Source organism: Equus asinus, chromosome 12 (genome assembly GCF_041296235.1).
Source record: "Equus asinus isolate D_3611 breed Donkey chromosome 12, EquAss-T2T_v2, whole genome shotgun sequence".
Lineage (NCBI taxonomy): Eukaryota > Metazoa > Chordata > Mammalia > Perissodactyla > Equidae > Equus > Equus asinus.
This window is the reverse complement of record NC_091801.1, coordinates 17876175-17899989: the sequence shown is the minus strand read 5'-3', so window position 1 is coordinate 17899989 and position 23815 is coordinate 17876175. Positions and strand designations below refer to the sequence as shown.

At 37.4% G+C, this 23815-nt stretch overlaps 1 protein-coding gene across 1 annotated transcript in view; it reads right to left on the bottom strand.

Annotated features, from left to right (window-relative positions):
- Nucleotides 1-23815, bottom strand: part of CPA6 (carboxypeptidase A6) — a 275249-nt gene that overhangs the window by 2249 nt on the left and 249185 nt on the right. The window contains exons 9-10 of the mRNA XM_014838490.3: nt 5982-6184; nt 1834-1918 (exon numbers count right to left, since the gene is read on the bottom strand). Coding sequence (XP_014693976.1) covers nt 1834-1918; nt 5982-6184 — 288 coding nt within the window. The remainder of the gene's footprint in view (nt 1-1833; nt 1919-5981; nt 6185-23815) is intronic.

The window sequence follows — 23815 nt, the reverse complement described above, 5'->3', positions numbered from 1 at the left end:
TCCATTCTGGCAACGCTCCCCTTCTGGTTCCTCTGACCTCACACGTTCCAGCTTTTCAGCAGAATTGAAGGTGAGGGCATTAGAGGTAGACTGTGGTTTGGGTTGTATCGGATCTCACCATCTATTGTGACTTCTCTGTGCCTCACTTTCTCCTTTAGAAAAAGAGATAATACCTACTACATAGGGCTGTTGTGAAAATTAAATGAAATAATGTGCTCAGGATATATTAGCTATTATTATTTTGTATCTTTATACTCCAAAGTGCCTAGTATATAATTTTTAACCTAACATGCTCTTAATAATTACTTAATAAATAAATGTTTCATAGAAGGCTCTTATTATACTTTTTTCCTGAAATTTGTATGATCCAGTTTGACATAACATTATCATTTTTAAAAAATTTTCTCAGTACGTTCATCTACTCAAATAATATCTCTTTTTATGCTATTTTTGCCAGGACAAGCTAGAGATAGAATTATTATGTGAAGATGACAATTAAATGACTCTGCTGTTTCTCAGGCTAAGGACAGAAGGCAGGCTGTGCCTTCATTGTCCCTCTGGTTTAGAGTACACTGGAACTACAAATAGTAGTCATAGTAGCCGAAGTCAGAGACAATACGTGCCAACAGTTACATCATGGTGATGTGACAGACTCATTTCTATGGTAACACGTTGTTCTAGGTAAATATAATGCAATGACTATGCCTTGATTCCAAGCTGAAAATGTGAACTGTAAGAATTAAAGTTAATGTCTTAAAATTGTTAGTATATATTATGTTGGTGTTAACTGGTAATGTGATTTCTTTTAATACTATATTTCCCCTTTCAGGGTGGCTCTCTTGAAAAACAGCTCTAATAAGGTCATGAAACCAATGATCATAGTCTTTGAAAAGAATTCTGATATTTAAGACATTCTCATTATTAGGATAATAATGTTAAACAATGTTAATTGACAAACCAAGCTTTTCTTCTGAAGGCTGAAGAAAGAGAGCGTTTAGGAATATAATGATGGATGGATTAAAGAAATCGAGGAGAAATTTGCTACCTCACTGAAAAGCACAATTGGATGTTACTATCCCTACATATACCTATCACTTGTGTGTGTAAACCTTCAAATGCATACATGGACACTCAACTATGATTTCTCACTATATTTTCCAACCGATTAGTCAATAACTTTTAGAGTTTGAAAAGTCATGAGAAGTGATCTAGTCCAATTCCTCATTTAATAGTTTTGGAAACTGAAGCCCAGGATTAATATGTTGACTAGATAACAACCTGACTAGTGGCAGAATTAGGACTCGAATCAAGTCTCCTGATTCTTTGTCCAAGTTCTTTCCATATATCCTGTTGCTCTTTATTTCATATAAATATTTTAATCACTTTTTAGGGGAAATTCAGCTGAAGGTGTTATGAAATAGAATTTCATAACAAGAATGGCAGCGGAAAGGAATAAAAGGGAAACTCTTTTAGGGCTGAAACATTACTTCATTATCTTCTCAAGGCCCATTTCCACCCTTACAGTAGTTACAATTGCTTACGGAGCCCGTTGTGGTACTTTCTACTGTTATGAGATCTCAATTCAACCTTGTAGTCATTACCACATGCTTAGAATATTCACTGCTTAGAATTTATTTAACTTAGTACAGTGATTTCTGTCAAGCAGAGTAAAACTAATCAGGTATAAACTCCCTCCATCTTCCTTGGCTAATTTGGCAGTCAAAAATTTCACTTTAGGAGGAACACACTTTCTCTTTTTTTTTTAAACAGAAGTCGTTACGTAGGATATTGGTTCAGGAGATGATTCTAACACAACATCCACAGGAAACTTACACAATGTGCTGGAGGCAGGTCCATATCTATACCGTACCCCATATACTGACCAAAGTGCATTCACAGCTTTATGAGCTGCAGATTCCTGTCAGGGAAAATGGAGAATTTATATCACTGACATCATTGCATTGAGACCTTTAGAAACACTGGCATGTTATTTTAACCTTATCAGTCATCAATTTGGAGAACAAGGATGGGCACATTAGTTAATAGCTTTATTTAATAATAGTATTATGTTGGGGGTCGGCCCCTTGGACAAGTGGTTAAGTTAGTGTGCTCTGCTTCTGGCGGCCCAGTGTTTCGCTGGTTCTGATCCTGGGCATGGACATGGCACCACTCATTAGGCCATGCTAAGGTGGCATCCCACATGCCACAACTAGAAGGACCCACAACTAAAGTATACAACTATGTACTGGGAGGATTTTGGGGAGAAAAAGCAGAAAAAAAAAAGATTGGCAACAGTTGTTGGCTCAGGTGCCAATCTTCAGGAAAAAAATGTTATTCTTTGACACATGCTGCATTTTGCAATATGTTTTAGAACATATTATTTCCTTTGATCCTCACAACAAACCAGTGATCAGTAATATTTCTATTTTACAAACGAGAAAAAGAAGCCTCAGCAAGGTTAAATGGGCAGGCCGGGGTTACACGGCAAGCAGTGGTTGAGTTGGGATAAGTACCCATATCTTCTGACACTGATTTAGTGTTCTATCCTCTTCACTTTAGTTCAGAGATAGCTATTTTTATAAATTACAAAATGCTTTGACAGGGCAGCGCCCATGTCAGTCTCACTCATAGCTACATATGCAGTATTTAGAATACGACTGGGTATAACAGATGGCTAATCAATGTCTCTTGCATGAATGTTGGATAAGCATAGATCTGCAAGAGTATCAAGATCATCTTATTGATCCTTAAGTACCTACCTCAGTGGCCATATACAAGATATTTGAAACACATTTGGATCAATTAAAAAAACATTTAATTCAGTAAGAATGACTTCTCTTATGCTGTGTGTTTATCCCTACTGGGAATGGGAACAGTAGTTTCAGAATGCGTCACGACTTCTGGCTGAGCTCAGTAAGGTACTGCTAAGATGTAGAAATTCGGAGGTGGCACTCTTCCTACCAATGCCAAAAATCAGGAAAAATACTCAATACAATCAAAATACTGAAAGGTCACTCTTCTCACATGAACTAGAATGAGACTGACTACCCTTGAAAACATTTTCAAATGGAATAAAAGCACTAGTTTCAATAAGGAGTTAGAGAAGTATTGTATGACCAGTGAGAGGAAAAGAAGTATGTTGAAACCAGTATACAATTCTCCCATTTCAGTTTGCCAATGAATAATTCAATATGTCAGTGGAAGCACTATGGGCAACATGGTGCTGTGTGCTGGACCCAGCTTCGGCTTGCTGTTCTCCTTCACCTCAGGGATGCAGAAAGAAGCATTTGCGGCAAATACGACACTTTGTGGATATTCAGGGACCAGGCTCCAGAACCTGGCAGACAATTTATTATTGATCTCGCTGATGATGACATTCTCCTCTCAGGAGCCAACAGAAAAGGAACGTAAACACCATAATGAGGTATCTTTATGGAGAATATTCTAAGATTTGAACATTTGCTCCAACGGTCTCGGCAATATTCCATGGCAAGGGCAGAATTTCTACATTTAGAAGATTACTGCATTCTGCTGGTGAGGAGACCTTTGTTACTCATTATTTTAGATGACTAAACCCGAGGAAAAAATATCTATTAGGAAAAGAAAAAAGCATTTTGCCTGTTTACATAAAACATGGGCATGGTTTTAGCCCTTTGAGCCCACTGCATTTCTGTCACTCGGGTGCAGATGCATGTTGATGAGAGGTTTAGATATCTTCCTACAAAAAGCGGAAACTTCAGCAAATTTTCTAAGAATTACTTTCCAGGGTGGCACAGCTAGACACGTGTTTGAAAGAGTTTAAGCAATTCCTCCTTTCTCCATCGCTTCCTCTTTCCAAATGTCCAAAACGACCTAGGCCTCACTTATTGGACCTCAGCTAAGTAAGGAGTATATTTTTTATTTAAATATTTCCATATTTAAAGCAACTTCATGGAAGGCCTAAAAGATGTTAGCAGAAACACAGACACCTACATATTGGTGCAATGTTTTTGAAGAATTTTTATAGAATTTAGTGGTTTCTGGTTAACATTCAGAGACTATCTAGTTTCTGAGAATTGCAATCTTGGTTTTAATGATTTAGCTTATATGTAACCCACTATCAGGATTTCTCAACAGTGGCACCACTGACGGTTTGGACTGAGTAATTCTTTGCTGTGGGAGGCTGTGCATTGTAGGATGTTTAGTAGCATCCTTGGCCTCTACCCATTAGATATCAATGGCATCTCCTACTCTTGTTGTGACAATAAAAAATGTCTCCAACATTGCCCAATGTCCATTGAGAGGCAAGTTCATCCTTGGTTGTGAACCACTGATCTACTTTTTATAGCACATCCTTCAATCCAAGACAAAAGGAAAATAGGCTTAACTCCTGGTGGAAAGGTAAATTCAAAATATGGAGAACACTCTCGTGTAATAATTTTAATATATTACATATCCCATGTAATCTGTTCTGAGACTCCAAATAGACACGTTGCTCAATTTAGAAAGGGCTGAACATTTGCCTATAGAAACATAGTGATACAAAGTGGTTAGGGTGCCAAGTCAACAGCAGCAAGCCTATTTGACCCACAGAGTACCTGAAAAATAGCACCATCAAATATAACTATCACCTTTGCAATATTTCTCAAGAGAGAATTTGCTCAGAATTCTTGCTTGGAATGCCAAGAGCAAATTTCCTCCTTTGGACAGAACACAAGCCTTTCCCCAGGCCTTCTTCCGATCTCCTCATGTTCCCTATTCCTTCCAGGGCCTGGACATCTAGATCAGGATTTCCTGCAACCACAAGCAACTGGTGCAGGATTTGGAGTTCAAGGTACAGAGAGAAAGAGGATGCTTTTTTTCTTTTTCCTGAGGAAGATTGGCTCTGAGCTAACATCTGTGCCAACCATCTTCTATTTTCTTTGTATGTGGGACACTGCCACAGCATGGCTTGATGAGCAGTATATAGGTCCGCACTGGGATCTGAACCCGTGAACCCTGGACTGCTGCGTGTGAACTTAACCACTGTGCTACTAGGCCAGTCCCAAGGATGCTTCTCTTTTATGAAAACTTTTGAATTTAAGTATAATGTACATACAGAAGAGTATACAAATTTTAAGTTTATAGCTCAATGAACGATCACAAATTCAACACACTCACGTCACCACCATCCAGGTCAAGGAATAGAAGATCAACAGCAACCCAAAACCCTCGTGTGCCTCCCCTCCCCATCGCTGCTCCCTCCTTCTTACTTCTAACACTATATTTCAGTTTGGACTGGTTTTGAACTTCACAGGCCTTTAGATGCTGTAGGTTCTGAGCCAGACTCACTTTACGAGGAATTATGTCCTATGGCAAGTAGGTTGTTGGCTTTCCCAGATGAGAGAAGGGAACTCTGCTTTTTCACTTTCAAGTAATCTTATGCCTGAAAGGCTGTTCATTCTTAGCACTAACTTGTCAGATACATGCCCAGAGACTTAGTAGCATTAAGCAAATAGCGCTTATAAATTAAAACTTGCTTTTAATTAATGAGAGGCAGACCATAATTTATGAACAATTATTTACTCAATAAAGTTAATTACAGCCCTGCATATGTGACCGAAGCTGTAATGCTAATCAAATCCCTCCTGACATTTTCTGTATAACCTGTGGTAAGAATGCAAATAGGTTTGAAACGATTGCCCTTGAGAAGCAGCATAGCCTAGTGGTTAAAAGCAACAGCTGGAGCTGGATTTGGGGCTGAAACCTGGCTATGACACAGTAGCTGTGTGCTCTTAGTCTAATTACTTAATTTCTGTAGGTTTCAGTTTCCTCATCTGTAGAATGGGGGTAATAATAGTTACCTACCTTATATGATTATGAAAAATAAAGCAGTTAATATACAAAATGCTTATTAGAATAAACAGAATATGTGTTTGCTATTATCATTACTACTTAGAACCATCTTAGCTTTAGAAAAACACTAGCATGTCTGACACACGTGCACAGGGTCAAATACTTACCACACAGCTAAAATTGGGGATTGTCGCATATTTGTAAGAGTAGGGATACAGCAACATCTGAGCATATGCATGAAAGGAGAGGTAAGCCCTAAAGTGCTTCCTGTGTTTTCGGAGGAAGTTAGCTACGGCTTTCACTTCTGGTTCGGATTCTGGGAAAGGTCCACAGTACGTATCATCACAAGGGTGCATAGATGCCCCTTCATCTGCAAGTTAGAAAAGAAAATGCAGTGGAGGAGTGGGCAGACGAGAAGCAAGAAACACAAATCAACATTGTTAAAGTGATTTTTCTTTTATTTCCATAAACATATGGTATTACTAAGCAATTCATCTAACTTCTCACTTATAGAAATCAATACTGAAAATCCAAGGTCGTTCAAGCCTCCATGCATAATAGGAGGGCAACCTGGATTGGAAATAGGTACTGATTGTTCACCTGAGCCTCATAAACCATTCTAGGATGGCTCCATCAGCTGGAGAACTCATTCTGTATGATCCCTCAGAGCAGGTAGGGCCTCCTGTTTATATAATCCACAACACCTGCTCTTTCCCTCCATAATGCTCAACGAACTTGTAATTAGTGTCAGATATTTACTCACTTAACATCCAACCAATATTTACACTGTTCTATGTGCTTGGGAAACACTGGAAAAAAACAGAGAAAAAAAAATCCCTGCTCTAATAGAAGCTACATTCAATCTGGATTCTTTATTAGACTTTAATGCTCTGTGAAGGTGGGGACTGTGTCTTTCTTGCTGGGTACCTGGCAACTAGAACAACATGTGGCGAGTGTTCAACAAATATTTGTTGAACAAGAGAACGTCAGATCAAATGAAAGAACTAGACATCTGTAAAGGTTTCTGGTAAGATACAAATATTGATATGTCGATAACGTGGAGGCAGAAGGAAATGATTCCACAGAACATGTCAAACCAACTTCTATTATATTTTTAGATCAGCGATATCGAAACTGGTTTTGTAAAACTCAAGAGGCCTCTCCAGTTATCTTGGGGGTTAGTTAGGGTTCAGTTAAGAAATCCTCAAAACTAAATTTTAATTATTTTTGATTTAAAAAATTATATCATACAGGTCTATGAAGGGGAGGAAGGACAATAAGATTCATTATACCAATCACAAAGTATTAAGGTTCCAAGAAATTTTGGAAATAATTACATTTTCTATAGTTATTTTCCAGTCTGGGCCACTATTATCATTCCCATACCCCTAGAAAGCTCTAACTCTTTCCACAGACAAATGGGCAATGTTTGGTAATTCTATGACATAGTCTAATTCTACAGAACATGAAAAGACGCAGTACCAAACCAGGCTAAATCCAGAGGACATTAAGTCTAGTTTATGCTATGAGGAGAGTCCAGATAGGGAACTTACAGCAATTGTGGTTTTCCTCCTTTGAGTCTGAGATGCCTAAGAATTAAGTGGGATATGGATGGAATTATGAACATAATATAAAAACTATAGCTGATACTCCAAAAGGAATAAGAAAAATAAAGAGACATTTGAGGAACAGTGATATAAAGTAGTGGAAAGAAGAGATCACAAACTGAATAACTAATTCCAGAGGGAACAGAACTAATGAGCCAGAGAAAACAAGAATTTGAAATAATCCTAATAAATATTCAAGGGCATATAGGAAGACATTGTAAACATTAAGCAAGGACAAGACATTTTAAAAAGAACCAATCAGATATAACAGAAAAAACCCTTAATTCTTGGGTTGAATGAACACAATTGATGAATGAGTTAATGATATGGAGCAGGTTTTGAAACGTTCCTAAAAGGCGTGAAAAAGGGACAAAGAATTGGAAAAATGAGAGAAAAATTAAAGGGTATGAAAAATAGAATGTGTCAATATCTGATTTATAGGGGCCCTAAAAGGAGAGGAAAAAGTACAGGAAAGTTAAATATTTGAAGAATTGCTAATTGAAATTTCCCCACAATTAAGAAAAGATTGAATGGACTTATTGTATACCAAACAAAGAAAGGGGGAAAACAGCAATTTGGCAGTGAAATTTTCAAAGTAAACTTTAAGAAAAGATAATTCCAGAGTAAAAAAAGCTGGTCATCTATAAAGGAATAAGAATTAGATTCACGTCTGACTTTTCAATAGCAACACTAGAATAATAGTTCCAAAGTATTTTTTAAAAAGGAAATTTGAATCCAGCCTCTTATATCTAGCTGAACTCTCATTGAAATGTGAGAGTGAAATAAAGATGTCTTCTGCCATAAAATTCCTCAAAGTGTATACTATACAGTGATGTGATTTGAAAACACCCTTGGAGAAAGTATTCTAACAAAATGATGAATATCTCCAGAGAACTTACTTGATAGGAGAATTACAGGAGAGTTAGCAACTTAGTAGGTTCTGTTGTCAAAATAAGCAATGTCCAAAGGAAAAAAACCTGTAACGATATAGAATCAAATTCTAAAAGATGGCAAACTCATGAAAGGATAGAGGGCGGGGGACCAGTGGTGTCTTTTTCAAAGGATATATATATATGTAGTAATTAAGTCTAGAGATTGATGGCAAAAAACAAACCTAAGCATGGGTCTTAATAAATTATGAACACAAACGTCACAACTAACAGAAGTAACTTTGACCCATCCTAATAGAAACTAGTAAAGAAGAAAAAAAGAGAAACATTTGAAAATAGAGAACAAGAAATAAGATGGCAGAAATAAGTCTTAATGTAACAGTGATTATGAAGAATGCTGAGGTTAAACTCACCAATCAAATGACTGATATTTTCTTATAGAAAAATAAAGATCCAGCAATATTGTGTCTTCAGAAAACAAAGTGGTATGAGTGGACATATCAGATGTCTACTTTTAGTATTGTAGCAGACTTGGTGTTTGTATTAGTTTCCTAAGGCTGCCACAACAAATTATCACAAATTGCGTGGCTTAAAACAACTGAAATTTATTCTCTCACAGTTCTTGAGGCTAGAAGTCTGGAATTAAGGTGTCAGCAGCCCATCCTCCCTCTGAATGCCCCGGGGAAGAAGAATCCTTCCTTGACTGCCTAGCCTCTGGTAACTCCTGGCAAATCTTGGCATTTGGTGGTTTGTCGATGCATCACTCCAGTCTTTGCCTCCATCTCCACATGGCCATCTTCCCTGTGTGTTTCTGTGTGTGTGTACTCTCTTTTTCTTATAGGGACAACAGTCCTTGTATTTAGGGCACACTTTAATCCAGTATAACCTCTTCTTAACTAATTACTTCTGCAAAGACCCTATTTCCAAATAAGGTCATATTGTGAAGTTCCAGGTGGATTTGAATTTTGGGAGGATTCTATTTATCCCACCACAGTGATCTGAGGGACCAACCTTCTGCAGAACAACTAGATCCTGTATGGGATATATTCTCTGAGGCATTTTTCATCTTGCAAGAAGTAGGGGAGGCTCCAAGATACACAAATACAAGATGGACTTTAGAAATTTAATGATGTAATTCTACCCTCAGCAGTATTATCAATGAGAATATGTAGTAGAAAACAAGATATGGTTCACAATATCTAGTAATTAACCTATCAAAGAATGTATAAGACTATCAGAAATGTTAAATGTGTATACACACGCACATGTTCAATTCAACAACAAAAATTCCAGCAGAAGGATTTTGGGAATATTCAACTAAAGAGCTCTAAACTTCTTCAAGGGGAAAATCTTAGGAAAGAAGAGCAAAGAAGAAGGATGGTTTAGTGCTATAAGGCATTACTACATACTACATAGGTATAGTAATAGAAACAGTATGATAGTGAGTCAAGAATAGACTAGTAGACCAATGGAACAGAATCGATGGCAATTTGGTATAATGATAGAAGGGGTCTCACAAATGACTACGGAAATGATAGAGTGTTTTAGTGGATGATGTTGAGAAAACTAGCTCATTATATTGAGAAAACAGAGTTGAATCTTTACTGCATAAATATACAAAAGTAAATGTTAAACAGTTTAAAGATTTAAATAACAAAAACAACAACACAGTAAGGAAGCAAGAACTATAAGGGTTTGGTTTTTTTGAGGTGCTTTCTCCAATCCTTTTCCTTTGTATCATCCTTCTGGATGGGCTTACAGAATGTGGGGATGGTTACTTGGTGTTCTTGAATAACAAGTTTCATTGATGAAGATTATATGAAGGTGTGAGGGGAGGTGTAGGAAAGGACTTTGAAAATTTGACAATATATAATGAAGGTATAATGGATTAAGAATTAAGGTAAGTTTTGAAGGTTTAGAAACTAATATCAGAAAAAATAACAGAGGAAGGAAAAGTTTCTGGGAAAATGATGGGTGTTAGAAAATATCTTTTCCAAATTTGTTTTAAAATAAATTATTTTCAAAAAAGTAAGTATATTTTGAACATTGGTAGGGATTTTTATAGTTCTCCCATTAGTAGTAATAATCAGAATTAGAAAAATAAGAAGCTTCTCCCTGCAGGTTCTACCAGCAACAACGTGACTAGGCCGTACCTCCACCTACTACCACCACCACCTTGTTTATTGGGGCTCAGTCTATGTCAGGTTCTTGTTTAACCTTCATATCAGCCTTATGTGGTAGATAACTATTATTATCACAATTTTACCAAAAAAACAAGAAAATCTAAAGAAATCCAAGTATAGAAGATGACATAAATCAGACCGTGTGTAATAGTAAATGCAAAGGGCTTATATTTCCTAATTAACAGTTGAAGCTGAATTCAACTGAACGTTTGTTGAATTCTTCTGTTGTAGACACTGTATTATGCACTAGGGATTCAAATATGACAAAGCCACAGACCCTGAGTTGAGGAATATATAGATTAACCTGGAAGACATACAGTTAAGTAATAATATCAATATAATGTGGTAAATGCTATGATATAGTTAGAAGATATTACGGAAGCAGAGAGAAGGGGCAATAAGCCTGTGTGGGTGTTCAGGAAAGGTTTTTTTAGAGGAGATAATGCCTCCTGGAAGAAAAAAATCTAGGATAATAGATATAAGTTAGAAGATTGTTTCAGGTAGAGAGAACAATATAAACGAAGGTATGAAGGCAAGAAACATTTAGCACTAAAGTTCAACATAAAATTCAAGTCAGGAAGTTTTGGTGGATAAGCCTGGAGCGGTAATTAGATGTTCATGGGACATCTTATATATTATGCAAAGGAGCTTGTAGTATCCTGTAGGCAGTAAAGAACGTCTGTTGTGGCCAAAAGTCCACCACTCAGATCTCCTGCTGCAGTGAACATAGTTGACTGATAGCTCCAGCTGCCAGCACTCTGGATCCACCACTGAATTTTCATCAAGCTCACAATTACTCCAAGGTTGCTCCTAGCCAATGACTGATAATGGGATAGGTATGTGTGCAGAGCCATTCTTGATGCAGGCGTCAAGGAACCCAGGGACTAGTTGGTTCAAGGAGGGTGTGGTCTGCATCTAAAATGTAGAAAAGAGGTATATTTAATTTTATAGTAACAAAGTAATTGGGAATTTTGCTATAGAAAAATTAGTGGAGTGGTAGAGGCAAAAACTAGATTTCATATGCACTGAGAGGAATGAACGGGAAGAAAGGAATAGGAGATACTGAATACAGACTATCCTTTTCAAGAAGCATGGTTCACAATGGAAGATAAGATACAGAATGATGGCCAGAGGTAAGCTTGAGAGTAAGAGGAAGAGATGATGTTTTTAGAGAAGAGAAGACTTAAGCATGTCTATTCAAAAAATGGGGAAAACAGCATAGAGGAAGAAGTTAGAAAAATAGACTATTTGATGAGAGAAGATTCTAGAAGGGATGTGAATGGGTGGGATCAACAACCAGGTGGAGTCATAAGCCTTGTAGAGTAGATGGAACTTCTTATTTCAGTGATCTCAAATGTTTTTGACTGCTCATACCATCAGTAAGAAACTTTAGGTGTATTCCTGACATATATTTATTTTGAATTTGTATACCTCTTTTGTGGGCTAATATATAAGACATACAAAAATAAAAATTTAGAAAGAGTGGTTTGGGGATGAGTTAAACAATAATTTAAAATATTTTAATTAATTGTACAGAAAGATATTAATTCTCTCAAAATAAGAATGAGAGAGAGAGAGGAAATCTAACTTAAATCCTTCAGCAGTGTCCAGGTGTTGTCTTCTAAATGAAGATATGATAATATACAAAAATGTGAGCATACCAAGTTCTTGGCTGATCTCCTAACTGGAATTTTTATGCAAAAATATGTATATTGTAATCTTTAGTCTCGCTGGATGTTTTTAAAAAAAAATCATTGACTTCTCTAAGAATAGTCATTGGAGAGTTAATTCAATAACTACAAGAAAAAATGGTTATAAATGAATATTTAGTGGAAAAAAAGAACATGCACTTGAATAAATAGGATGGTTAAAAATATCCATAGAAAAAAAACCAAAAATGTACCAAAGAATGATAGTAGTTTGTTAGGCTGGTGATATGCTAATTATTTTTCCCACTATCATATTTCTGTAATAACATATCAATTATATATATGAAAAAAGTATATGAGAGAAGGAAAAATAGAGATCTGAGAAATAGTTTTTAAAAAGGAAACATTTAAAAAGGCTTTTAAAGGGAAAATGAGTAAAAACAGAAAAAAGGTAGACAAATTTGGGTTTATGTTTTGCAGCAATTGGCCTCCGTGGAAATCGATCTAACGTGGGTCCTCTAGTAGGCAGTATCTGGAGAAGTCACAGTTATTGCGGCAAATTTTCATTGGTTATTTTTTCATTTTCAATGTTTGTGTTTTCTTTTCCTATAGCTTTTAAATTTCACATAAATGGTATCACATGTCATTAAATTTTTTGAATTGTAGGCTTTTTAGAAATTTCTTTTCTGCTTACATCACCTACCACCAATTTACCTTCAAGTAATCCATATTAACTGAGTACAGTTGTTAGTATACGTTACAAACACACACGTGTAAGTATGTATATAAGTATCCATGCACCCAAGCACATACGTATTTTTATATTGGTATATAGATATGCACGTATATATATATAGGAGCTATCTTTGGTCACGCGACGAGATCATAATCAGACAGTTTTTTGCCTCTTGCTTTTTTCCATCAATGATATTTTGTAGAACTCCTTCTACATCAACTTGAATTCATTCGTTTAAATTCTATTCTACTGTGGTTATAACATAACTTAGTCTTCCACCTGCCTATTGTTGGGAATTATGTGAAGCTAAATATATTGAAAAATAAAGCACGATCCACTTTGTCAATGCTGCTGAAAAATCAAGTAAGATGATATTGAGATTTGACCACTGCCTTAGGAATGTGGACAACAGTTTGCCGGACTCCTAAGGGTATAACACTGTGTGGAGTGAGCTTAAGAGGGACAAGAAGGAGAGAAATTAGATGCTGCAAAAAGGAATAAAGAAATGGGGCTGGTGGCAGAAGTGGAGAAAGGAGAGGGATTTTTTCAAATGGGAGGAATAGCAGCATGCTTTTATGCTGATGGGAAAAATCCATCAGAGAACAAACAAACATAACCAACCAAGCAGACAACAGAACAAAAGAGATGGGATAATTCCTGGAGCAATATTTTTGGGTAGGCAAGTGGGGATGGGAACTAGTGCAAGTCAATGACTCTTGAATCTCTATCTCAAGCTTCAAACTCATGTATATAGCAGCCTTCTGGACATCTCTGTCTGCTTGTCTCAGAGGCTCTGAAAGCTCAAGGTGTCCCTAGATGAAATCATCTTTCTCTTTCCTACCCACCATATCGATCTTTGCTGTGTTTCTTAGCTTATGTTTCCCTCATTCATCTACTGGCCTAAGTCAGAAACTTAGCTGAAGCAATCCTAGAGGTTTTCTTCTCTCTCATCCCTCCCTCCAATAGGAGAGAAAATTCTGTTGATTCTACCCGCTAAATCTCCCTATGCCTACTTCTACCAACAAAGTTCAGGCTCTCATTGTTATTCTCCTACATTATCAGAATAGTTCCCTGCCTTCAGTCTGGCCTACCTTGAATTCAACCTCCTCAAGAGCGTTACTGTAATCTCCTAAATACATAAATCTGATCTTATTGCTCCGCTGCTTAAAATTTTTCAGAAGTTGCCTTCCGGATAAAGTTCTGAAATCTTGACTATGGCTTAATGGCCACAGAGGTAGTGTGATCCAAACGTCTGAATTTGGTATTGGTATGTATTATAGTTTATCTTGTGAGTGTTTTTTCTGTCTTAAAAAACAACTTGTGATTTTTACCCTGTTGATATACAAATAGAACTGTGTCTGGTATTTTACCATCTACTAGATAATTTCTAGTACTTTCCATGGCTCTATAATAGTTTAAGGTTACATAGTTTTCCCCTTTCTTGGAAGTCAGAGGGTCCTGCTCCCTCCCTCTGACCTTATGAGACAAGGCCCTTCATGATCTGTTTTTGCTTGACCTGCTTAAAATTTTAGTTTCTACCAGGCTACCTTAAACCTTCTACCTTTATTCCTATTAAACTATTGGTTATTTTCCCAAGGTTCCATACTCCCTTGCCTTTATGACTTTGCGCATGCTGTTCCCTTTGTCTGAAGCATCTCTTTTCTTCACAGTCTAATTTTACTTGTCCTTCAGTGCTCAATTCAGTTACCACTTCCTCTTGGGATCTCCTCCAATGTCCTTAGGCTTGGTTAGGTGACTCTCCTATAGATGCCTATAACATCCTTACCTGCATTTGTCATAAAACTTAGTGTCCTGTGTTAAAGTTGTGTGCATACCCATTTCCCTGCGCGATTGGGCCTGACCCAGTGTTTGACCAGTATTGGGTACATAATAAAATGCAAAAGCATTTTATTTCATAATTATCATACATAAGCTAAACCGTATAATATATAAGAATATAAGAAAACCCATGCCTTGATTTACTGCTGTTTGCCTGAGAAGCACATTAGACACTGGAATATTCTATAGCATTTTATGGTTTATTTGATGGATGGGCATCCTGCCAATGTTGTTACCACAGATTAAGTATTGATTCACAGCAGAATAGAACATCACATTCAAAATTCTTTCTGCCAGTGTTTCTCTCTGAATTTTTGCCTTACTCATCTCCTCTACCAAAACTGTCTTTAAAAAATAAAATAGAATCCTGAGTAGCTGGGCCTCTAAGATGGAAATAAATTAATTCATGTGGAAAGAAAACCACTAAAACAATTTTATTTATAGCCTTTTGAGGGCATTATCCAGGCTTTACTAAAATGCAAAGAAACAGCTCACAAATACTATTGAATAGGAAGTCCCTTTAGGATTTTAAATAGCTGTGTTGGATACACAATTTGAAGAGTGCTGTCCAGACCTAGCCTCAATTACACAGATTCTGATCAGAATATCTGCTGTCCCATAGAAGATCAAGATAGCGAAAGCTAAAGCACCAGGACACAACATTTCAAGAAAACAAGTGGAAAAAAAAACACCCTAATAGGAGTCAATATCCAGGAAACAATGATACAACAGACTTCTGGGAGAAAGGAACAGGAAGCACCAAACCCATCCCTCTTTAGATTTTAGGACCATGAGAATCTAAATGTTATTGGTTTTCCCTTAGTTTACGGGAGCCAATATATTGTTTCTGAAGCTGAGACAAAATTCTCTCTTCCGTCATCACACGCAGAACAACTGCAGAATATACAACGCGTCTCTGCAGTGCAGAGCAGAGAGATTCCAGTCCTGCCAAATAAAACAGCACACAGCTCTGTTCTGAGCCCTTCAGCAATTTAACTTCCGTACCATACATCACCTCTCTAGTTTTTGAGTATTGAGATGTGAAACTCTACAGGGACCTCATAAATCTAGAAAGGAGACACGACGTGCACATGTGAGGAAATTAGAGGATAAGACAATGTAGGACATAATACAATTGTAAAGTGTGCTGTGCCGACGAAGCACATGGGAGCACGGAGGAAGGAGAGAGAGCAGGGAGGATTAGGAGCCCTGGGGAGGCTGTAATGGCAAAGAGACTTGATGGGATTCAAGATGGATGGAACTTGAAAAAATATGATTTTACTTAAAGAACAAAAAAAGTTTTGCTGGGCCTGGCTCAGTAGTGTAGTGGTTAAGTTTGGTGTACTCCACTTTGGCAGCCTGGGTTTGTGGGTTTGGATGCTGGGCATGGACATACACCACTCAGCAAGCCATGCTGTGGTGGCGACCCACATACGAAATAGAGGAAGGTTGGCACAGATGTTAGCCCAGGGACAATCTTCCTCAAGCAAAAAGAGGAAGATGGGCAACAGATTCTTCTTCACCCAAAAAAAAAGTTTTGTTGCTTCTATGAACCTTGGTCCCTCTGGATGGTAAAATGAAGTGGAAGATAGTCTTTAGAGAAGAAATGGAGAAGGATGGAGAACTAGAAACAGCAATGGGCTGAAAATCACAAGACCAGGCTCCATCAGAACTGTATGACCACTGAGCTCAGTGACGTGCATGTTACTTCTCTGGCTGCATTTGTCCTGGGTGGATTAGGGACCCGAATCAGTGATTCTCGTGTGGTGTTGTGACAATGTATTGCTATCTGTTGTGGGGGTTGTCTCAGAGAAGCTAGTTACATGTTATAAAATTATTTAACTAATAAAAAGGTTTAGTTATTCTAATAACTCAATTTATTCTAATATACTCTCGTAGAAGGGAAGAGAAAAGGTAAATTAGAGTGGATATGCTTGAAATGAACCTCAGGACTGTGATTTCATCATCAATTGGGTGTGTGGTTGTGGGAAAAAAAAGGCTGAGAACTGTTGGATTAGAAACTGGTTGCTAAAATTCTACAGTACTGATAGTTGATGATTACAGTCCAGATGAAAAAAAAATTCCAATGTAATTACATACTTACTTTTCCTTAACTTCTTTAGATTCTGTTCTAAGGATGTGAGGATAAAATTTAGTAAGAGTTGTGTTACTTAATTGATTTCTGTTTTGGCTCTTACAGGCAGTCTCCAAGAATGGATTGCAATCTAAAACTTAGTTTTCAAGCATGTTGTCTAATTCTCAGAACATACTTTTTCTTACATAAAAACTTCCCTCCCCGCCTAAGGTCCTCCAACGTCCTCCCAGATCTGCTTATCCTCTTGAATTACAAATCTTGGCGCATGGCACCTGACTGCCCAAACCAGAAATCATTTACTGCAATCTGCAAGGAGCCGTTGGTGCCATTGTTTTAATTTCTCTCCAATACACCCAACTCAACTACTACTGTCTTAGTCAAAACTCTCCTGAATTGTAGGGGTTCTCTGACTCTAAGCTCTTCTTCAGTCTGCAGCCTCAGAAGTCCTGAATTAATTTTACTAAAATGCAAATCTTACCATGTAATTCCTCTGCTAAAACTTTCCAATGGCTTACCACAGCCTTGAGGATGAAGGGGTTGGATTAGGGGCCTTTCCTCTATACCCCTTGTGGTAGGCTTAATGGCCACCAAAGACTGCCAAGTCCTAATCCATGGCATCTGTGAACGTTATCTTATATGGAAAAGGGTCTTTGCAGGTGTGATAAATTAAGGATCTTGAAATGGAGAGATTATCCAGGATTATCTAGTAGACCTTAAATGGAATCACAAGTATCCTATAAGAGGGAAATGTGATTATAGACAAAAGAGAAGGCTATGCGACAGAAGCAGAGGGAAGCTAAGTCAGAGAGAAGATGCTATGCCCCTGGCTTTGAAGGTGGATGAAGAGGCCACAAGGTAAGGAATATAGGTGCCTCTAGAAGCTGGAAGAGGTAAGGAAATGGCTTCTCCCCTAGAGCCTCTCGAGGGAATGTGGTCTCGCCACACCTACAGCCTGGTGAAATCCATTTCGGGCTTCTGGTGCCTAGAAATGTAAGAGAATAATTTTGTGTTGTTTTAAGTGACCAGGTTTGTGATAATTTGTTAGTGCTGCAACAGGACACTAACACCCTCTTATAAACATCCCTTATTTATCCCTACACAGCATTTATTACAGTTTAATGTAACTGTATTTTTACTACACTGTCAATCTTCTTGAGGGCAGGAATCAGATCTTTTTCTTCTTTGTATCTCCTATGCCTGGCATACAGTCCTTAAAAATATTTATTAAATAAATTAATAAATTTGTTAATATGATTCAGACCAGAGGATGCCTCCAGACAATTCTTCTTTTCTTTTCTCTCTATTACCATTGTTTGGTTTTTGAGTCAAAGCCCTTTAACTGGCTATATGGGGGAATTATTATTTTTGGCTACAGATCTTAGAGTCTTCTTTAACTCCATAGCGTCCCCATCCCTCCCTCTGTCCTCCAGTCAGTCACCATGCTCCATCACTCTGTCTTGCCAGTGTCTTCTCCTTTCTCTCTTCCCTGCCTCCATCCTAATTTCGGCATACGTAATCTCTCACCTGGACAACACCGTGGCCTCCCTACTGGTCTCCCTGCCACCACACGCTTAATCTATCCTTCACACCGCTATCACCGCTAAAACACAAACAGATCACGTGATTCTGCCAAGCCCCACCCCAAAACTCTCACTGACTCCTCCTAGGCAACAACATCAGTGCCGACCCCTCAGCACAGTGTCCAACGCCCTGCTGATTGGACATTTTTAGGCTCATGTTCTCTCCTGTAGTCGCAGCCCCAGCCCTCACGTCCCGGGTCCTGTCCTGTCATCCCTTCCCACATCTCTTTGCCTTTGTGTCTCCTCTTCTGTCAGCCTGGACCGTCCAGCTCTCTACTGAAACCTGTCAAAATCCTTCCATGCCTGGAAGGCTCAGCTCAAAAGCCATTTTGTCTGCAGCCTTTTCACCCTCACTCCGGTCAGAATTTCTCTTTCCTCTGTCCTCTGTGAGCATGATGCTCATGCTTCTGTTCATCAGCTTTCACTTGGCCTCAAAGCATAATTGGTTGTCTACACGCCGGTCTCCCTCACTGGACTGGTAGTTCCTAAGAACTGAACAGTATTCCTATTTGCCTGGCATCATGCTTTGCTTGTAGCAGGGGCTCAATAAATGTTTATTGAGTGAATCAATCTGCCCTATAGCAAGGTCCCTCTTAGTCTATCACTGCAAAATTCCATTTGTGTTTTATATTTTAAGGTTGGCTTTATTATAATTTAAGGTTATAATAAAAGGGAAGAGATTGCACAAGAGCCTGAACAATGATGTTGTTTTCTAGCTCCCTGGCGTACCCTTAAAATATGTGCAAATAAAATTACACCTGAGAATAAGAATATACTTGTGAATGAGAATAAATAAAATGAAAAGGGAATCAAGTTTTGAATCATATTAGTACTTTGATTATTGCCAGTGTACCTTCCCAATTTAAGGATAGTGAATGAGATGAATTAGTGCTATTTTTTTTGTTGTGGAACTTGCTAAGAAGGCCATTCTGGAATTGCTCTCTCAGAATAACACAGACTAGAATGGCATGACAGACTCGCATTTGAAATAGATGGCAGTATAAGAAAACAGCTATTGTATTCTAATGAAATATGTCATGTTCATTAAAAGGTTTTGGCTGATATGCATTTTCTATTTCTCTACATAATGAAATGATAAATTTTGTAAAATGTTTTGAATCAGTGTAAAACTTAACTTTTCCTCTCAAACTGTTTCACAGTCAACATCTAGAGGATATTAAGGGGAATAATATGGGAATGCTAGGGGACTATCAAGAGAGATGCTAGGGGAGGCCAAAGGGGTAGAGGGCAGTGCATTTGCTGTGTATTAGATTAGATAATATCTAATTAAGTGGGAACTCTACTTTGCCATTTCTCATTGGGGTGGTGAGTGGGGCAATGAGGAATGGTGGTGGAAGGACTATATGTAACATGATTTCATAATAGGCCCAGAAGCTGCCTCTTTTTTGTCCCATTCCGTCATGTTTTATTAACAACAACGAATTAAGCTAAACAACAAAAACTAATACGTAAGGAGAAGAAGTGCTTTGAATGGTGGTAGTGGATTCTGGAGCTTGATTTTAGTCAAAATTTTATTTTTCATAAAATCATGTTGGTTTACTTTTACCGTTTTTAATTTTTTTGAATGGCCAATCAACGTACATAGCTGTACCATGGAAACTGCCCTCTCCTTCGTTTGTCATCCATTTCTTTTCCCCAGAAGCAATAACTTTTACTACTTTCTTGTATTATTCCAGGGTTAGTCTACGTGTTTATAAGCAAAAAGCCAGTTTTATTATATCTGTGGAAAAAGACACTTTTTTTACACAAATAGCAGTATTCTTTCTATACATTAATCTTAAACCTTGCTTTGTTCAACCGTGTGTGTGTGTGTAATTCTGGAGACTTTTCCATATCAGTACATAAAATAGCTATTTCACTGTATAATTGTAGCCTAATTTACATGATTAGCCCTTTGTTGACAGACATTTGGAACGCTTCTAATCTCTTGTTATTATAAAGAGTGCTGCAACGAATATCCTTGTACATGTGTCATTTTCCGCATATGTGAGTACAGCAGTAGAATAAATCCCTAAAAGTAGAATTAACTACTCTGTCAAACGGATGTATCTTTTTTAATCTTGATTGACATTGCCAAATACCCTTGCATAGATTTGCCCCTATTCACACTTTCAACAGGAATGTATAATATTACCTGTTTTTCCTTATCCTTCAAAATTTTATTCTTTCTCTCTGTCTTTTAACACATAAAACTGTGGTGTGTAGTAAAGTTATAAGATTATCAATAGGTCCAAGTTAGATGGTCAGAAAAGGTGTTGTAAAGTGTCATTTGAGGGGCTAGCCCAGTGGTGCAGCAGTTAAGTTCGCACATTCTGCTTCTCCGTGGCCCGGGGTTTGCTGGTTCGGATCCCGGATGCGGACATGGCACCACTTGGCACGCCATGCTGTGGTAGGCGTCCCACATATAAAGTAGAGGCAGATGGGCACGGATGTTAGCTCAGGGCCAGTCTTCCTCAGCAAAAAGAGGAGGATTGGCAGTAGTTAGCTCAGGGCTAATCTTCTTCTTCTTCAAAAAAAGAGTCATTTGAAAATAGGTAAGGAAAAATATATTTGAATAAGAAAATGAGAAACTGTTTCCTTAACCTGAAGAAACATTCTAAAGTAGCATCCAAATAGAGCATCTGTACATATTAGGGGCTCAATAAATATTTGCTGAATGACTTCTGTGGCTCTATTGAATTTTGCTAAATTCTCAGTGGTATAGTAGCGTGGTCTAACAAAGTCTTATAGTGGCAACAAGATCATATATTTAAATAGTATTTATCTCTGGGATTCATTTCAACGTATGCATCTTTAAAAAAGTCATGTTACTTAATCAGTCATTTGGCTAATCACTTGTAGGTTGTATGGGATAAATAAATACAGAATATACACTATTAAAGGCAAATTTCTTCCGTAAAGTGCAATTATAAAATTAAGTTTAAAAAACATTTAAAGGAATAAAAAAACCATCACTAGTCCTCCGATTCCAGCATTTTGGTATATTTTTTTCCCAGTCTTTTTCCCTCTGTATTAGTATATAAATGTGCATATATCGTGCACACTTATCTGTCACATGTTCATATAGAATCATCATGTATTTTATAGAATTTGTAATCACAGTGAAAAAAATATAGCTAGAATTAGACTCGATATTATATCATAAGCTTTTTTATTATTTTTAAATGAACTTCTTATCCCTTTTTATGGCTTCATAAAATTTTACCAAATGAATATATATTAATTTCTTTAACTATAGCCCTGTTGTTCAACATTTGGGTTGTTTTCAGTCTTTTATTATTGTAAATTACATTGTGGTCAGCATCTTTTTCTGTTTCCTTATAATGTATTTTCAAAATGGAATGCTTAGACCACGGGGTATGCGCAGGCTTGAGGTTCTGCTATGATTCTCGTCTCATTTCACTGTTCATGCGTACAGTCTGATCTGGCCCCAAAGCTTCCACTAGTGCCTGTGTGCTAAGGACACACAACCCTGTATGTTCAGACTAGACCCCTTTCAACTGCACATCTTCCCCTAGAGTTCCACAAGCACTTCAAATCCACTGCTCAAAACTGGACTCGTATTTTCCACCAAATCCTCACCTCTTACTACATGCCAAATCTTGGTAGATGACACTTCTGTCTACCGCTAACTCTAGCCAAAAATGGACTCATCCTAGACTTTTCCCTCTGAAGGTCATTGCCTGCATCTCACTGGGGTCTAAGTGAATGCTGCTGTTTCTGCATTTCTCGTGTGCGCCTTTCTTTTCCATCTTTGCCACTCCCTCCAGGATTATGATCCTGCTGTAATTTACGAACCAGTCCTTTGGCTGACACTCCTCCTCAAGTGACACTCAGAGATCAGTCATTTTCTTCCCAGCTTAAAAAGCTCCTTATTATCCCTACTGTTAAAGGCTCCCAATTATCCAGTGTTTGTCAAACTTTTCCATCAACATACTCCTAAGAGGCAAAGTCAACATAGACTGTAAGTCCATAACTTCTTTGAAACCTTTCTTTTGCCTTAAAAATTCATGTGAATTTTCCAGTCCACTTAGTTTTGTATTTGTGTTTGTTCTAAAACAAAATAATTCTCCTTCTGAAATCTTCAAATGAAATTGATATGCCCTGAAGGTATGCTATGACTTTATGTGACTTTCTCTGTGACATAACTTCATATACATGTAACCGCAGTTAAGTTTGAAAGGCACGGCTTTGAGAGTAAAATCCCTAGAGCTCAGCACAGTACTGAATCTCAGCAAGTCCATCATGAACTGTACCCTGGGACATCCTCCTGCCTCATTTCTCACTAGTCTGTTCAGTCATCCTTTGTTCCAGCCATGCAGGGCCACCTAACCCCATTCTGTTTCATGCTGCATGTTTTCCTCAAATATTTATCTGTTTCCCATACCTGGAATGCCCTCTTAACTCTGAATCCTTTGCTGTATTTACCTTCTGCCCCAGAGTTTAGTCTACCTGATGACAAATATATTTTTAATATTTAAATTGGCTATTTTCTCTTCTATGAAGACTTTTCTGACTTTATCAAGTAGAACTGGTCCCTTCTTCCTTTTATCTCCATTGTACCATATTTATATATCTCTATATACCATACATATTTCTACATAGTATCTATAACATTTCATTTCATTTTTTTCTTTTTCTCCCCCTCCACTCCTCTTTCTCTTTCCCTCTTTCTCTTCCTTCTCTTTGCCTACTCCAACCTCAATGATTTTTAAACCCCACAAGGACAGGGAATCTGTTGGATTGGTCTCTGCTTCCCAAATGCCTAGTGCAGTGTGGCAGGGAGAATGATGCAGTACATTTTTGTTTTTGAATGAATGGAGGAATGAATGGCATTTTTGGTCAAATTTCTTTCTAATCCCCTAGAGATGCATGCTATCCCAGTTCGACCATTTCTACCAGCTTAGGTTATCACATTAGATGGTTTAGGGCAATAACTTAATAGATGAAATGTTGTCTTGTTTTATTTTTTATTATTGTTTTGGATTACTAGGAGGTTGCCCATTTTATCATGTTGGTTTATTTGCATGAATTATGACTCTGCTTTTATTTTTTATTTTAACTTCTAGAATCTTGGAGTTTTTCTTTACATTTTATGTGGACTCTTAAAAATTATTTTTATTTTGTAACGTTTGATTCTGGGGTATTTATATAAAAATGATAGTAAAACTTTCTCTGCTATTTACTGCTAAGATTTTTTTCTCACATTGTTGCTTATCTTTATTTTTGTTCCTTTTAAAAACACTTGGTTATTTACGTAATAAAGATGTCTTTATATTTAGAATTCATTGTGGTATGTGCCATGGTTGTCTAAACATGTGGATAATAATATTCTTAGGTTAGACTTTTAAAAACATAATAAAAAGAGTGCTTTCAAATGAGAAAGTATAATTTGAATCCA